At 39.6% G+C, this 18,785-nt stretch overlaps 1 protein-coding gene across 1 annotated transcript; it reads right to left on the bottom strand.

Annotated features, from left to right (window-relative positions):
• Positions 1-1,106: 1,106 nt before the first annotated feature.
• Positions 1,107-17,311, bottom strand: HEPACAM2 (HEPACAM family member 2). Its single transcript, XM_072329869.1, has 9 exons — positions 17,242-17,311; positions 13,713-14,063; positions 12,563-12,847; positions 6,382-6,678; positions 3,442-3,567; positions 3,301-3,325; positions 3,140-3,177; positions 2,476-2,549; positions 1,107-1,217 (listed from the first exon to the last, which is right to left on the bottom strand). Exons 1-9 carry the CDS (start codon positions 17,309-17,311, stop codon positions 1,107-1,109), a joined length of 1,377 nt encoding a protein of 458 aa, XP_072185970.1.
• Positions 17,312-18,785: the final 1,474 nt, after the last annotated feature.

The raw sequence follows: 18,785 nt of genomic DNA, 5'->3' as shown, positions 1-18,785 counted from the left end.
TCAGCTACTCAGATAATGAAGCACTGCCTGTAAGTATTTCTGTGATCATTGCAAAGAACCTTTGGTCATCAGTCAACTGACCAGCTTCGACACTGAAGAAAACCCCCTGTTTTTTTTGGAACGTGGCTAATAGGTCTTTGACTGAAGATTTAACCTGCTGACTGGGAACTGCTCAGAACTCAGTGCTGTGGAACCTCTTAAAGCACTTGGGAATTTTCCCTTGAAATGGTGTTTGAAGATCTTAACTCTCACTCTTGGGGTGCATTAAAAATTAATGCACTCTTGGGGTGCATTAAAAAGAGCGTGGCCAGCAGGTCAAGGGAGGTGATCCTCCCCCTCTACTCTGCCCCGGTGAGGCCTCATCTGGAATACTGTGTCCAGTTCTGGGCTCCCTAGTACAAAAAAGACAGGGATCTCTTGGAAAGAGTCCAGCGGAGGGCCACAAAGGTGGTGAAGGGCTTGGAGCATCTCCCCTATGAGGAGAGACTTAGGGAACTGGGCCTGTTTAGCCTTGAGAAAAGAAGGCTGAGAGGGGACTTGATCCAGGTTTATAAATACCTGAAGTGTGGGAGCTATAGTGGCGAGGCTGGTCTGTTTTCAGTAGTGCGTGGGGACAGGACTAGGGGAAATGGGCTGAAACTTCAGCATAGGAAGTTCCGCACGAATGTGCGCAAGAACTTCTTTACAGTGAGGGTGACGGAGCACTGGAACAGGCTGCCCAGGGAGGTGGTGGAGTCTCCTTCTCTGGAGATATTCAAGACCCGCCTAGACGCCTACCCGTGTGATGTGGTGTAGGGAGCCTGCTTTGGCAGGGGGGTTGGACTCGATGATCTCTAGAGGTCCCTTCCAACCCCTACAATTCTGTGATTCTGTGATTCACATTTAGACAGAGGAGGCATGATAAAACTTCAGGCTGGAGTCTTGAAGGTGGGGGATTGTACATGAACCAGTGGAGGGGCTGATGTAGCTTGCATCCTTTTGCTGCTTTAACCCTCTCACTGGAGTCAAACACCAGCCACCGATGTATGAATTGTTCAGCATCAGTCGCACACAGAAGTCCTTGTCTTTGAGCTACCACATGTGTACATACAGGCTGTAACTTACTGTTAATGGTCCTGCTGCTGCTGATTGGGAATATGCTGAATAACTTCGTAAATGGTACTAAGCATGTCCTGGCCGGGGGCACAGTCAGAGCTGCGAACAGGCTGACTTGAAACCTGAAAGTAGCAAAGAATGCTTTTGCTGTAAGAACAAATTGATAAAAGTTCAACAGAAATAAAATTGATAATGTAACTTACCATTTTTTCTCCATCAACCCTTTGGGCAGGGATGCAAAAGTTCGTCCCTATTTGTTCACATTTTGTCCTGTAAGTTTTCATCACATTATAGTAATACAAGTATTACATTTCAAATCAATTTGAATCTAAGATTTAGGATGTAGCTTTTGCATTTAATACAGCAAATGTTTTATATTGCTGTGCCACATGTCAAGGAAGGAACATTCAGTAATCAAAGAGAGAAGTAAGAGAATAAAGATCGTAAAAGGAGAAAATATTCATGGACAGAGCCAGTAGAAAACTCCCACTGGAGTGGGAGAACTGTGAGAAATTTGAATAAAAGTAGGAATAAGGACATTTTTTAATATGTTCTATATAAGAATCAGTTCTTATGTCAGTAGTACATCTAGACTCCAAATTCATCGGGACTTCCCACTGTTTTTCTGCCTATGGCCACGCTCCAGTTCTTCATCATTTCTACTTTCTTACTTTCCCATTTTCTGTGAACTAAAATGAATGTAGAATCTGCTAACTATCTGGCATGCCACAGTACTGAGTAGCTGCTTCTTGAAATAGTGCTGGAGATTAGACTGAATTTAATTGCACACCCACCCTGCTCCCTGACCATGGCCCTAAATCCACAGGATACCTAAGCAAAGATGTGAATTTGTGGTATGGTCAGCCCTAAGGATGACAGGATGCTTGTGACTATGATGATTTAGGGTCTTCTGATCTTCTGTGGGCCAATTTCTTGTCTATCTTTGTCATTTGACATCACACAACATAGCTGAGATTTATTTTTACAAACAATACTTTAAATACCCCCTGTAGCTTTTCTTAACTGTCGAAGTCGTATGTTGTGTGAGCAGCAATACAGAAGAAAATATCATTGCAACAATTAATTTGCTTGTAGGGCAGTGAGTGGTATGTTGTTACCAATCTACCAACAGTACTCATATTCTTTTAATACAGGGTAACTGGATTGAGATTGTTTCCTTTAGAGTTTGATTAGTTCCTGACTGCACTGAGCCAATACTGAACTAGTAACATAGTAAAGAACAAATACTACATTAACAAGAGTGAGGAAAACATCTGTGAAAAGCAACAGGAGCAAGTGGACAAATGGACTACAGTGCAGGTAATTAGTTCTCCTTAAGAAACAGAAAGCAAACTATCATCACGGTATAAAATCACATACCCTGGAACTGCTGCCATGATCAGGAATAGCCACAAATTCATATATCCCAAAATCATCCAAAGCACTTTCATGTCCTAAAGTTAAAACAAACAAAGATGAAAAACACATCAAGATATAATACGAAATTGAAAAAGCACAAGCTCAGCACATCTGTATCATAGAGTGAGACAGTTCCACCTGAACCTTGTATAATCTTGCTGAGATTAAAAAAAGAGGGCATGATAAGGGAACATGATTATTAAGCCAATTGTCAAGTTGTATGCAGGACTTTAGCTGCAATTTTAAGTAGTTAGGGTTGGTGTCCAGCTATCTGCCCTCATTAACTTGCCCCTGTCTAGCAGATCTGTGACTCTTTTTGTCTCTTGGGCCATAACTTGTAACCTCCATTACACACTGGAAAGTGGAAACACAAGTGGTTCTAACCTAGTTTAACAGCTTGAGCTCATGACAGCAGGATATTTAGTATACCCTGAAATCTAAACAGGAGCCAAACCCACACCAACCTGTCCTTCTTTTGGTTTTATCTTAAGAGAGATGGCAAAGTAGTCGACAACTCCAGCTAAAACCACACTTGCTATCCTCCTTTTACTCTGTATTTAAAGATGTTAATTTTTTGCAAGAATGAAATCTGACCTTATGCTCACATTTCTCCCATTAGCATTACCTGAAAATGTCTGTGCCTTTCTGTAATCAGCCTCTGGCCTAGAAAACATAAACAGATTTTTCAGTTTGGTGTCAAAAGACATGGGAAGACAGTTAATATGATAAAATTCAATTCTCATTGTGGAAATGACTTCAAAATGTAAGAATGATTTATTTTTGTACCTTCTCTGCAGCTTCTGTTGAATCACTGAAAAAAGCAGAAAAAGGGAAAATCATTCTTTATCTACTCCTGATCCAAAAGAATAACTGGAGCATGCTTAACTTTTACATACCTTTAAGTGGCTTATATCAACTTTTACATACCTTTAAGTGGCTTATATCTTTTCCATATGAATAGAAAGCTCATAACTAGGATCAAAAACAATGAAATTCCAGTTATTACTGCAAGAGATGACAAGGATTTTCCTTTCTGGGCCAACTTTTCCAGTCCTGTGTCAAAAAAGACGAGTAGTGTATTTAGTCTCCTATTCAGGATAAAGTGCTGTTATGACTCCAAAATAAGCATTTTTATAAATCACCTAAACAAACTCTTTAAAATTGTTCTCAGACAGCAACTGAAACAAATGCTTTTATTGTCTAGATGGTAACTGGTGAGTTAAATTAAGGTTAAATTCATCACTTGTATGTTTACAGCCAAAGGTCAGTTGACAATCGTGGTTTCCCCGTTATTTCACTTACTTCACTTATCGATGTGTTGTTGCTGGAGGAACTACATTAATTGATTCTCGAGGCAGATGAAATAGGTTTTATTTAGAAACTGTTTTTCTTTTTCCGTGGCACAAAATACTTCTCAAGAAGTTACGAAGACTCACTGCTCAAATGGAAGAGGTGCCCTTCTTGTTCCTGCCATGGCACTGGGCCCATAGCAACTTGTGAGCCCAATGTGGTTTTCAGTAGAGCTTTGCTCCTGCTTGCCAGTGTGAGGTGGCCCTCAGCCTGGTTGGCTCTGCAATTTTTTTTCTCAGCAGAAAGTTTGGGAGTTCCCATGTTTGCAGCTTGATTCTAGATGGGAAGGAGTTGCTGAGAAAAGGTGCGTGTTTTCAACGTGGCTGTGGAGAACTCACATACACACTACTACACACACTAGGGCACCCTGCTGTGTTATGTGTTAATTCTTCGTATGGTAACCTGTAGTTAGCTAGATGGCAGGGTAGATTTTCTCTTCTGGCACGGCAGCAGGCAGAAAGCAACAAGCTCCCTTACCTCTAGAATTAAGGTGGATCAGCACAGTTCCTGTTCACAGCATACTGCCTACAGAACAAGTACTTCTTCCTCTACCTACTGGTTGTCGGGTCTTCCCAAATGGCTGGAGCCAGCCCTTTCTATCTGACTAGCAGTCCTAGTATTGTGTGTATTTCCTATTCCATGCATGAAAGGGCAATTTTCTGGTCACCAGCACAACTGCTATTTGTCTCTTAGGTTGTGCCCTTACTTAAATAAATAAAATGAAATATCTCACTAAGTGCAAATATCACAAAGGTAGTGGTATACAGGCAATGACATTGTGGAAACCATGTTGAACAGTCTCTTGTGTTATAACCAGATGCTCAAGATTTTCAAGAGTCTTTTTTTTTTTTTTTTTTTTTTCTTTTCTGGCTTTGCAACTAAAGTATTCTAATTACAAGAGAGCAAGCAAATCCTAGACTGAAAATCAGCTCACGAAAACAAAGAATAACTTTCTGAGGAAAAGAAGAAACCAGTGCAGATTATATATTGTTGAAGTAGCCCAGACTGAATGCTTTATGACAACTGATAACTTTCCAATCTTCAGGTTGTTATGTGTGCAACAGACATTGCTGGTGCTTTGAAAGGCACAAGTTAGGCTTTTTATCCAGGATCGACAGGAGAGGTAGAAGGGATGTGAAAGAATATTCATAGTCTTAATTTATTATGTTTAATTCTATAAAAACTGTGTTAATTTCTAAGCAGAATTTAGCCTGGGCAGTATCACTGAGGTTTAGTCTGGTGGGTGAATTCACACCACTTAGGTTCAACCAGTGCTGCCTTGCAGTGTGTTGGCTCAACATCTGGATTTAGTGCTATCTGAATATCAAGAAGAAATGGCTGTAGGGAAGGGAAATGGACTTTTTGGAAAAGTTTTATTTAGGTAAAATATTTTTAATTAGGAAATGTGCGTTTTTAAGTGAAACTTTGGATTTTTCCCACCTTTTTGGACTTTGAAAGGAGAACTTGGCTGAATTTCTTAATTCTTATTGATGAATATACACATCCATATTGTAGCTGACATGAACTTCCTGGAGAAATGTCAGTCATATTTCTAATGACACATAGCTCTGTTTGCATCTTCTTTCTCTGCTTCACTGCAAAGTGCAGCACCTCATTGCAAAATTGCAACCTGTCTTCCTTTCAGCATACTAAGCTCCATAGATTTGTGATGATTATATTTCAGTGAGAACAATGGACATCTGCCTCCCTTGTTTACCTTACTAGCAAATGGCCGAGCTCTTTGTTCTGCACAAGCCAAGTTGCTTTGTAACATTTCTAACAGGCAATTGATTGCATCTCTTTGAACATTAACTTCATACAGTCCTTATCTGAAAAAACATTGATCCTTATTAATAAGGGATATCAGAGTCCCTCAGTATACTGTTCTTAGCTGTGTGCTTTTAGACATTTCCTGGAACGTTGCTTTATTGCTGTTTAATGCAATCTGATACAGGAACTGAGATTATAAAGTATAGGAAATACAAGAGGTATTTAGTAAAACTTAGTAGCTAATTCATAGACTCTTAAATGTGAAAGAAAAATTATATTTACAAGCAGATCGTAATAAAATTATTCATTCATCATCACAGCTTGCATTATCATCATACAGTAAACTAGGGCTCTTATAATACCTAATCACACAGAAAGTCTGTGGCTGGTTACTCTAGTCAGTGCGGTATGCTTGAGACTCTCCCATGCAGTGATCCCTGTGGGACCCCAGGGCTTTTAGCTTCTGGATGGCAGAGAATGAGACAGTGAGCCTTGGACAAAATCGGCCCTTGGGAAGAAGGGCTTGTCCTGGCATCCAAAAGGTTTCCACATCTCCTGCAAAACATCAGTACCTCGGTGGGTCTTGTTTAAAGCTGTGACTCACTGCATGTAACACCCCAATCCCCATAGTGGCCAAAATCCTACTTACTACATTATTAGCAAGACTTCCTACATATGTTCTCTCTCTAAGAATAATTTCCTTTTCCTGGGGCAGACAATCAGTTCAGAAGCTAGAGTTGTTCTTACCTGCAGAGGTAATGATCACTGTGAAGTGAGTCTCATCTCGTTTTCCAGTCACGTTGTTGAAAGCGCGGCACACGTAATCTCTTGTCTTCTGAGCCAGAGTATCAGACACAACTTCCAGGTGGGGTCCATACTGGATTACATGAGTGGCATTGTCAGCTCTTTGAATCCAGGAGTAAGTGTTTGGTGGGTTTGAATCTGCCGAGCAGTCAAACAGTACGGCTTCCCCTACACTGACGGTGAACACCGCCCCTACATTCAGACCTTTGTCTGATTTAACTCGGAGTCCATAAGGTCCATCTGCATTGAAAAATATAAAACCAAAATATAATGGAAAGATTAAAATCAGAGTAAATATTTAAATTTTAGATAAAAAGACTTAGATTCCATAAGCTGGACTAGTCTTTAGAATGGCTTCCATTAGATTCAATTGTTTCAATTAAAAGGCTTTCAGTTCAATCATTTGATCTTTGATCTCAGACTACACCTGCTTAATACTGATCTAACTGCTGCTTAGGGAAACAGCACGGGTCTGTGTACTGTTCAGTACTGTAGAAACAATGGGGACCAAGTGCTCACACTTGGGAAAGTTGTGAAGTAAAGAAGCAGGTCTTCTGGGGTATATTTGACCTTTTCTACTAAAATACCAAACATATTGGTGTAAGTCATTTATCTTCATATTCAAAAGTAAATAAATTAGCTCTGAAATACATACACAGTGTAATACTTAGCAGTACAATAATCACTGGCACAACTATCCTAGAGGTACACTTTAGAATGGGGTGTGCCTTAGATAACTTCAGAAAATGTTTTCAATAAATGACTGCTAAAATAAACTTCAACCTTCCCCTGCTTAAGTGCATTTCAACTACTTCAGCATTCAGATGAAGAGGAAGCCCTTGTGCCAGATTTCAGAATATAATTAGAAGGGAAATATATTGTCCAGTAGTTGTGTTTATTACTGAGAAAAATTGAGGTGCAATTTTTAGGGCAACTTTCATAGGAAAATAGAAGGGAAATAATACATTTAAATAGGATGACTATTTCCTATGTTATGTTATGTTTAGTTGATCATTTTGGATCCTGTTTGGTGTTTTTTTTCCTGGCTTTCCATGTTAAAATCTATTATTTTTACAAGGATCTGAGTGTAAGAAAATAATGTAAAGGATAAAATAATCGAAATGTGCCTTATTAAGTTACAGTCGAAAATGTAGAGATCTATTACTGACAGATGCTGAAAGAAACCAAAAGAAACTGTGGATGAACGGGTGATTTCTCTTTGGTGAGATCCCTGGAGCTCAGTAAAGCCGCTGTCAAGTGACTATAAAATGGCACTGCAAGGAGACAGATAAGTCAATATTACACCAATTTTAATACGATCAAGTAATATTTCCATCTTGCTATGGTTGTCTGTAAGCATTAAAACCACATAGCTGGTTTTGAAGGTGCAATGTGCTGCTGTATGAAGAAAAGCACTGGCTTGTTTCTGACTCTATTTCTTATCAGGAAATTCAGGCTGACATTAGATTTACTTGTAACATGTACGCTTCTATTGATTGTCCACCTTGTTTTATGATGCTTCAAGAGAACACAAACAAGCCGCATGCAGGCTGTTTCCTGTGTGCTTCTGTGTTTTTCTTTCTCTATTTGTGAATGTTCAGGAAAGACCAAATGTGCATATTTCACAACTTACAGTTGTCATGCTTCCCATTTTCTATGTTTCTGTTTTAGTGATAGGCTTTTTACAGTCTCATTTTAAGACTCAGCATCACATTTAACGTTTTGTTGGGTGATGTGGGTTCACGTCACAGGTGCCACAGAAGAATCAAGATGTTTCTAAAAATCTGCCATCTTAGATGCAGAGCTCCTTGCTCACGGGTTCCCCAACATCTGAGTCATCAATATCAGAAATGCTTCTGGAAACTGGAAAACTGTAACCACAGCATCAGCTTAACTACCCGCACCCCACATGAAGAATTCTGTACGTGCAGAGCCCGTACAACACCAGGTGCTTTAAAAGGCAGTTCCTCTTACCCAACTCTTTTCTGCTATTAGTTTTTATTTTCACTGATAATATAACCTTTGGCAGATGTAAACAGATATTAATGCCAAGACCAGCTGACGGGTCTCTCTGTTCCCTCACTATAACAGGAGATCAGCCAAAAAAAAATCAGAATTGAGTTTTGTTTTTTATCAATGCCATAACAGTGTGCATAGCCAGCACTAACAATGCCACCACACTTCAGTACAAAAGCTACAATAGATAGAAAAGAAACAATGATAAAATCACCACACATTGGCTGTTGGAAAACCAAAAATAAAAATTATATAAAACAAATAAAAGTCTTCTTATAAAATAGCCAAATCTTTGCTATGTCTGAAAAGCAACATTCCTTGGTGAAGTCCATCCCTGATGAAGGTACCACCATCTTCTGCAAGGTTTGGCTCAGCCTGTTGCCTCCCCTGGACTGTGCGTACATCACTGTGATCCCTACACATCAGGTGTTAAAGGACTACCCACAGCTACAAGTGTGATTCTGAAAAGCAGGTAATAAGCAGTTTCCTCTCTGAGATTAAACATCTTCTGGCTTCTGGAAATCTGAAGGAAGGAGATCCCACTTAATCTCTTACATTCAGCTCCATCACCTCAGTGCAGCTGTTTCTGTTGCAGCCTCCATGATGGCAGCTTCTCCCACTCCTGAAATAATTTATTTCTGCTTCAAGCTTCTGCAATGGCAATGTTCTGTGGTGCATTATCATCACAGCTAATGGACCGTGGGGACAATATTAATGAGAAATGATGAAGAACAAAAAGCACTTTTGATTCTCAGTAAAAAAAGCTGAGCGCCTGCCTCCATGGTTCACCCAATTCTTCTCCCTTCCTGTACTGTTCTCAACAGTAATAAGCCTCTTGTCCCAGTGAGGCCTGTTAGCTAAATGACTTGTAAAATAATAAATCACCTGTTCTCGGTAACAATTTACAGCTCTGTGGGAATATTTCCAATTGCTCCTATCTCCACGAGACTGCTGTAGTTTCTAAGCAGATGGCAGGTATTTACTGTGAGTGACCTTTCTTTTATCACTTACAGGAGCTCCCCCGCAGCAATGACATATGGCAGATGGGGATCCTGGGGCCACTGGTATTGACAACTGCTCATTGGAAGACCAGACACCTCAGCAAGGAGAGGCTGGACTGAGTTATGGGATTGGTATAGCTCAGCAGGTAAGAACCCCAACTCCCATCACAAATTTGAATATGGAATATGGATAGTAATGTGAGCACTGTAGTCTTTCAGTACTTAATTGTTTTCTATTCATACTTTTCCCCATATTTTATGTTACACACAATGTAAACTATCAATTCTGATGAAATAAAAAAGTCCATTCTAAAATACGTGAAATAGTATCTCCATATGTGAAGAAAAATTGAATTGGAGAAATTTTAGTGCGTCAAAACCATAAGGCAACAGAACATTTCACAAATGTGAACACTGAAGTAAGTGAAGTTTTCGAGTTCTGCTAAGCAATGAGTCGAAAATAAGTTTTCATTTTGGAGCCTGGAAAGATTTTTCAAATTTATGGGAAAATCCATGTGATTGAGTGAGGGAGAAGGTAGGAAACAGTACAAGAAATAAGGCTGAGGGGAACACATCCTGTCAGTGCAAGTGTTCCAGGCACCCATCAGTGCAGTAAAAGCTCCAGAGCCAATTGTGCATGCACAAAGTCAGAAATCCCAATACCAAACACAACAGCCAGAACGGTAGCAACAATTAAGGTATTTTTCTAGCCTGGTTTGACTTCATTGCATTGTAAGAGAGCTGTGAGGTTGTGCAGGCTACAGCTTCCCCATGTTTTGGGTAGGAATTCTTATAGCTCATGAAACTGAGAAAAGCAGACATTAAAGCAGATATTAAAAAATATGCTACCTTGAGAGAAGAATGAGATTATTGTAATTAGAATGATGATGATAATAAAACTCCATCAGTGCAGGTAATTTCCTTGTAGAATGTTTTCTCACGATTTTTCTGTCCACAATGAGTGGAAACAGAGTTCATATCTACTGTTTGAGGCAGCTCCTTCACCTTTGTGTCTCCACTCCTTGCACTGTGCCATCCACACTGTGCCAGTGAGGAACAGGTTATACCTGAACTGGGCTGTTGGCCAGGTGGGCCCTGACCTGTCTAGCTTCATATCTTGGAGAAAGGCACTTCATCTCTGGAGGATGCAAGGACTGGAGCCTGGCACAGTCACACAGCTGTTAGAGGCACTGGGAGCTGACAGTGCAGGAGGGGCAAGATAAAAATGAGATTGCCTTTTCTAAGATATGCTGAATGTCGATTAAGCCAAGCCTTTTGTGCCCTCTAACTCAGTCTGCATTCATGAACTGAGTTCACATTTTCATTAAGTTCCTCAGGTGCTTTTGCACATCCTTTTACCACTTCAAATATCAGTAATGGTCTTCCCTTCTAGCCAAATATAAACTGAGCAACTTGCTTAGAGATCGTTTAAGCAAACACCTTAAAAGAGCATCTTCACAAACCCTTAAAAATACTTCATAGCAGTGTCTTGCAAGTAGTGATATGACCCAAGCCTGAGGCCATCATAGCCTGTTCATCATGGCTTATTACAGTTTACTTGTAATATTACTGGTCTAACCTAGATCCTGATGTTACTTATAGCCACAGACACTTTAATGGCAGCTTTTGACTGAAGGCGTTATTCATATCCCAAAATTCAGCAGTTGAGTATTGACAGGATCATGACATTGGGTTATTAGATCTTCCAAACAGGAATCCCCAGCCTGGCAGTTTTCTCATCCTCACACCTCTAGTCTAAATTAGTTTGTTGAAAAGCTACTTTTCACAGAGATTAGGTGTATTGAGCAAGAAGGTATATTTGCAGAGCGACTTAATTTCTTCTACTAAGTCAATATAGCTGAAAAAAGGGTTTGAGGCACACAGATCCCTTATTATCTGAAACAGAAAGTTTCAAACTAGATAGAGGATGGGCACAAACCAAAACCTAATTGTCTCTGAACTTTGTAAGGACCAGCATATGATCTTTTAAAATGGCATGAATTAATCCTTGGGAACATAGGACTGGAAGGGACATTTGGTACCTTCGAATTCAGCCTTTTGCTACAATAACCAATCACAGCACAGAATCCCATCCATACAGTTGTCAACCTTTGGCAACAGCAACGTGCACAGCTCTTGTAAAACCTCGTTACTTCAACAGCTGTTAAACATCTCATTTCCAGTCAAAATATATGGTTGTCTTTTAGTTTATTCTTCAGTCAACATAAATCTTTACATAAATCTTGCTCCCTCATGCTTCCCACTTCATGTGAAAAGCAAACATTCCTTCCAGAATCTACTTTCTGCAACCAAACTGGGTTCTACTGGCCTGTTCTCAAGAATAGGATCCCCATTCTATTTTGTTTTGTTTCTGTACAGTTCAAGATCATTCCTCTGGGTTGGTCAGGTACTGTATACAATATTCTACTTGTGATCTCATCTCTTTTATGTCTGAATGACACTGCCTGTTAGATGTCTCGTAACGAGCTCAATCAGTTATTGCCATCCAAATCTGCATCAGCAGAAGTTAATGATTTTTGTTCTCCAAGAGCACGCCCTTTCAGTTTTTAATGGATTTCATACTGATTCTGTGACTCTGTTGTTTAGTCCTACCAGTTTATTGTCACAGACGAACTTCATTGACATGCTCCCAGCCCTTACATTGATATCAGTAATGAAAGTAGTGGACAGGATTGGACTCAAAATGATCGTGAGGAATACCATGAGTAGTACTCTGCCAGCCTGGTGCTTCCTGCACTCAGCTTCTGGATACCTTTTTCTGTCTCCATTTTAATCAGTGTTTTTCTGTGTATAATTCCGATTGCCTTCCTCTGACACACACCTCCTCCAGATTCAAAGATGGAACACTGTGGAACACCTGAAGTTCATATGTGGACTCTGCAGTTCAGACTGATCTTCACAACTACTTAACACTGAAAGACTTTTTATTACGCTATCAGAAGTTATAGCTGCTACAAACTTATTTTGAATGCAAGCTCACATATAATGTTAACTCAACTGTGTTCTGTCTCTTTTCCTTAGTCAGAGGCATTCTTTTCAGCGAGATCATTTACACAAAGGCAATTATGAATATTTCATATACTCACAATATATTGTTGGTGCAATTCTCTCACTTTCCATTGCACTGACAGGGTTGGATACCAAACAGCTGTAGTTCCCAATGTCTTCCTTTGCAACAGGAACAATTAGAAGTGTAGCATTGTTTGATGAAAAGGTATAATTGGGGCCAGCATGGAGAGGCTTCCCATTTTTCATCCACTGGTAAACTACTCTTGTGCCTTTTCCCACGGTACATTTTAACGTAATATTCCCCACATACTCCACTACTCCTGAAGATGGCTCAGTGTGCACAATTGGCTGTGTGACAGGAACTATAAAACAAAGAGATATGAGTTATAAAAGTGACTACCAGTACATTACAGTCTTTGTTGCCAAAATGATACAAATAGCAGCCATCCTCCTCTCTGGAAAGTATTCATATTTCAAAGTGTGTCTATTGAATACAGTTAAAGAATAAAAATAAAAGAAGGCTGTATTCTCATCTGGTAAGAATTTTCCCAGTACTTAACTAAAGCTACAGAGTTTATCTTACTGGTTATACGATACAGGCTGAAATTGGGTATATCACTGCTTCCAACTCTGGTCTAATAAACAAATCCCTGCAGCCACAGCAATGAAAAGAGTGGAATGGGTGATGTTGCCCGCAGTGAGGGCCTTCCCCAGCAGTGCTCTGAGGCTGACACTGTGACTGAAACTCACTGCTGGCCAATTAATAAGGCTGGCTACTGCCTGGCATGGACATAGGAGTGAAATGGTAGCCACAACAGTAACACTTCAATGTCTCATTCATTTAATTAATTCAGCCTAACTAGGGACAGGTCTCCATTCATATAATCCATAAATTGCAGTACACTGAAAATTGATACATCCTTTCTGATAGCATAGTAAAGCCTTATGAAATATTATTTCCTATATTTCTCATATTAATAGTTTTGAAACTCCTTAAGTGTTTTCTTTAAGATCAAGAAATATTAGTTAATGTCTTAAATTTGTTTAAAGATGGCATACTGTAGCATTCCCTCTAACAGTAGAAAATATCGTAACTCAATTGTTGGCACTTATTTGTGCATGGTTGGATTAAACAGTGCACTATTGCAATTGGATCCCAACCATCATTACTTCAGAGCTATGGAAATTTTATTTTCAAACTGAAGATGCTGCATTTTAGTAACTTACCATCAACAGCTACATGAATTTTTTCACTGGCAGCTTTTGTTCCATTCCCACGGACATTGACTTTTACAATATAATTGCCCTCATCACTGATACGTAATGGATTGATCATCAAAGATGCATTAGGTGGTATGAGGGTAAACTTGTGCTGATATTCCAGGTCTGGTACTACTGTCTGGTTTACAGAGCCAAGCAGGTATTTCGGATTACTCCGAGGCTTCTCAAACAGCCAAATTATCTGGATTTCACAAGCTGTAGTGTTGAAATTGTAGTCAACATTAAGCTGGAGTGGTTGCCCCTCGATACCATGGATAGTATGAGATGGTACTGTCAGCTTCAAGGCAGAACAAATACCTGCATAAAAATGAAGGAACAAACAAATAGACCCAAAACACAAATGGGAACACTGGAAAACGAGGAACTCTTGCGGAGAAAAAACTCTCAGAGTTACAGCTTAAACTTTTTTATGCTGTTATGTACAAACCAAGATCCCACGATGAATTCTGTCCTCCAGGAATCCTGCACCTTCAGGGTGCAAAATGCCCCCCTTCAGCTAGTCTGGTCTTCCCATCTTTTAGAACTGTTTTTCCTTCTGTCATCCTTAGGCAGATATATAGAACATTACACAAGTTTGCTAAGGAATCTCTGGTCATATTCTGTTCATTCAGTGAGGTTTATAGTCAATGAAAATGACAAACTCCAAAAATATGAGTAATTCTGCCTCACTCTTCATACAGCTGAACAACACTAGTCAACTGGGATGGCTTGCAGCATTGCCGAGGGTGAGGAACTAAAAAGGGAAGCAGCTTGGTGCAGTCCTATGGTAGAATGCTATAGAGGCGATGTGTGCAAAGACATTTAACCTCCTGTCAGAAATACCCAACTTCTTGGGGACTGAAGAGGACTTCAGTTTGCATGGACACTGATGTGGGGAGAAGAGCAGGGAGGCAGCCGAGATGGGAGGAGAATGGGAAAAAAAGGGAGGAAAAGGGCAGAAAAATACAGAGATACTTAACTGGGGGATGCACAGGAGCATGGTAAGCGCATGATTAACTTTTTCAGATAAAAAACCTGAAGCATTTGAAGCGCATCAAACTGAAACAAACCTCCTCCCCTACTTCCAAGCTGACTCTTGCTACTGGGAGATGAGTTTTGTTGGTTGTTGTAACGTTTAACAGAGGTGACTTCCCTCCCTGTAGACCTTACAATGCATATCAAACTTAAACTGCTCCTTTCCACTTGAGAGAATAATTCCTCAATAAAGCCCTTCACAAAATGTTTAATGGGGAAAGCAAATTTTATATAAGCTACCTAAAACATTCCAATTTTAAAATCTCCTTGAATGAAGTAAAAGAAATCTCTACAAATACTGGGAAATCTGTAAATTCCTTACACATGACAGAGCTCAATTTTGGGGTTTCTCTAGCTGTCGGTAAGTGACCATGTTGTAGGACAAGAAACCAGTAACAGCTGCAGTGGTAACTGCAAAATACGTGTAACAATTGGTACTTCTTACAGATCTGTGCAGAAAAGGAGCAAAATGCAAGCAGGTTTAGTGAGCAGAAGGACAACAGTGGCTATCAGAACAAATGCTGTCACCATCACAGAAGAAACTGGTGGCTGAATAACTTAATTTCTTCTCACTGAGACGCTCTGACAAAGGGCTCAGGGCAGCAGTGCTGGGTGACTGCTGCTTTAACAGGGATCAAATCTTCCGTGGTCTGGAATATTAGACTTATCTTATGGGTATAAGAAGTCAGTGTGCCAAAATGGACTTCTTTCTCATCGGATACAAATTCCATATAAGTCAAACTTATCCCTATAGCTTTCTAAATAGAACGGGTATTTTTCAAAGAGAACAGAATTCCAAAAACTATATATATATATATATATATATTTTTTTTTTTTTACAGTGCCCATAAACTAAGAGGCTGTACAGAAATGACCTCCACTCAGAGCTCAATGATCTGTGTTTTCTTCCACCACACTTTGCTGCCACCAGTATTAGCAAGCATAACAGGCTCACTGTTGACATAAAACAAGGGCTGCAGCTTTAGCTTAAATAAAAACGATGACATAACTTCTGAGTTTACTGCGTAAACTGAAACCTTCTTACTGAGGTTTTATCATTCTCTGAATTTAACATGCACATCTCCTTGTCAAAGTGAAATCAGACCCTCAGTTACATTTTACTTAGTGATCATGTAGCTCTTTAGCACTCCAAAAGCCCTGAACTTGTGTACGATGTCACTGGCAGTAGTCTGCAGACTTCCTGCAAATATGTCAGTTTGAAGAAAGAAAAAAAAAGGTGAAATGGACTAAAGAACCTGCTATTCCTCTATGACTATTTGCAACAAAAGGGATTCAAGAGTGTTCTTTCCAACTTTGGAATTTTTGCCCAAGAACAAGCTCTACCAAGCTTCATTATTTGACTTAACTCTGCCCTCGGAAGTCAGTTCCCCTGGTGTTCTTTGTGTCATGCTCCAAGCACCTGGTTTTTGTCATGATAAAAGGTGCAAGATATGCACTTCTCACACTAGGAAAGGTTTCTATCTGAGTAAGACTGTAAGACACACTTGTCTGGTGAACAAGGATGTCCTCCAAAGCATTCTGTGTGCATGCCAATATCTCTTGTAGAATCTTAATAAGAAATGCTCAGCAATGTTGTAATGGAGATAAAGAACTGAATATTCATCATGTTCTTATCAGACAGGTATTTCATTTTTAAAGTCTGATAATCTTCATTAAAAACTGCTATGGCTAAGAAGCCAAAGCTGTTGACAAAGTATGTAGTTATATACGACATTTGTGAAAAAGACAAAAGAAAAACTGTCAGAAAAGCATGTAGCATATTTGCAATATCATATATTTCCCCTGCTGATATCTTTGAAAACAATTAAGTACATAAAAAACAAATTACAAGACTTAGTAGAAATACAGCTTTAGCTAACCTTTGATCACAGAATATTCCTGTAAAAGAGCACAGAACATCTGCTTTTTATCAAGTGTGCAGATAACAAACGTATGCTTATGAAATCTACAACCAAATGCTGAACAAATCTACTGTTAATGTAAGATATTCTTCAGTTGAATGAAGGATTCATTCAATTTTAATACAAAACACATCGATATATATATACCAGTTTTAGGTGTTAAACACAATGCATCACAGTGAACTGAAAAATAACCTCTCAACACTGCCTTAACACAATGTATTTTTAAAGAGACATGTAACATCGATACAAACTTTGGCTCAGAATCGGTTGTGTTACTTCTTATTTCTTTACTATTGCTTAATAAAAGGGGAAAAAGAGCTTTATTTACGGATTACGTGCAGCATGGATTTCTGTCAGTTTCTAAAACTTTCAGTTCCATCCATAAAATGGGATACCGCTATTTGATTAAAACTTACAGGTTACTTTCTTAAAATAAAATACCTGACAATGTAAGAGAAATATCTTAAAACTTAGGAGTATAAAAGCAAGTCAAATTTCCACAATGACAATCAAATATAACACATGCAGTTTCTTACCTAGAAGCAGAAAATATATTTGGCACTTTAAGTCACAAAATAAGCTGGCTAGAGGGCTCCATGAAAGCATCCTGTCCCATACAAACACCACCTTCTTCTCAGTGCTAAGTCGGAGCTGGGACCAGCACCTGCTGGTTTATTTGCTAAGAAAATCAGCAATGAGTTAACAGGCCCTATCCTGTCCCCAGCCCTGTCTGATTTGAATATGTGTATACACAGAACAAAGGGAGTGGAGCACCTGTTAGATGAGCACCCATCTTCATTGCCTCTAACTTCAACATAACCCTTCCCCAGCAGCCGCAGTAAATATGACAGAGGATGTAATAAATGAGGTGCAGAATAATGGAGAGTACCTTGAATTATAAAAAATAAGTGAACACACCCAACACGCAGGTTATATAGATATTAACATCCTTCAGTTACACTGCTTTATAAAAAATACTATGCTTCTAGATGGTTCTGCTCACTCCAAATTAGCCTGTAGCATTTGGTAATTTAGTATTTCAGTGACAGTCTCTTCTTTCCTTCTATTTTTTAATGCAAAATATCAGAAAAAAAAATACAAAGCTGTGACTAAATTATTATCATTTCCTTCCTTAACATTACGTGCAACAGGGAGACAATTTCATTCTGAGCAACTTGTGAAGTGCCCATCAGAAATCTTCTAACAAAGAGTCCTGCAGCAGCGTGCACAGCCCCCTAGAGCTGTTGAGTTAGCTGCTGATTACTGTTTATTCGGAGTGAACTTATATGGGTTTAATATTAATATTAATGTATGATTTGGATTTTGTCCAAGGCTGCCACTCACTGTACAAACCTAATCAGCAGCACGCCAGGCAGCCCTCCTGCAAGTTGCATATGCGGTAACAGTTTGCAACGGCAAATATTTGCATCAACAGAAATGGTTTATCCATAGAAAGACACACATGAAGTTTTCGTTACACAGCACTTAGGCTGTTATGGATGAACAAATTCCTGCCTTGTGCAGGACGGATGGCAGCAGGGAACTGATTCCCCTCACTGTATGCCTGTGCTGGTGCTTGAGGTCCTGCAGAGTGCTAAGCCACTGCCGTAAGGAATGAATGTTTGATTTCTGCTCCAGTTAAAGGGAGGTAAAAACGCCCAGATCCTTCCAGAAATGTTGGCAGCCCTGTCTGATCAAATATAAGGAATACAGGTGTTATTTCAGCAGTTGCAGCAGAACTGTATGACACATAACATCACTGTATGACACAAGACCGTAGATGAAGAGGTGCTCTGGGTGCCCCCTGCCCTGCCTTCCCCAGGGCTGTTCTTTGTAACCCGTTTAATCCACGTCACCGCAGCCTACATGTATCGAATGGTAAGCTCTTATGAAATGCGTTAGAAACGACTGCCTACTCAGTTTTATCATGTAATAAAATATTTGTCAATTAATTTCTAACAAATGAATGGGAACCTTCTCACTGGGAAGGTTCTCTACGTAACCTGCTTTAACGGCACTACCCGCAGCTCCCGCCCCATCCCCTGTCTGTGGATTGACCCTCCTCCATCCCGCCCCGCTC

The sequence above is a fragment of the Excalfactoria chinensis genome, chromosome 2 (genome assembly GCF_039878825.1).
Source record: "Excalfactoria chinensis isolate bCotChi1 chromosome 2, bCotChi1.hap2, whole genome shotgun sequence".
NCBI classification, from domain to species: Eukaryota; Metazoa; Chordata; class Aves; order Galliformes; family Phasianidae; genus Excalfactoria; species Excalfactoria chinensis.
This window is presented reverse-complemented; position numbering and strand designations above follow the sequence as displayed.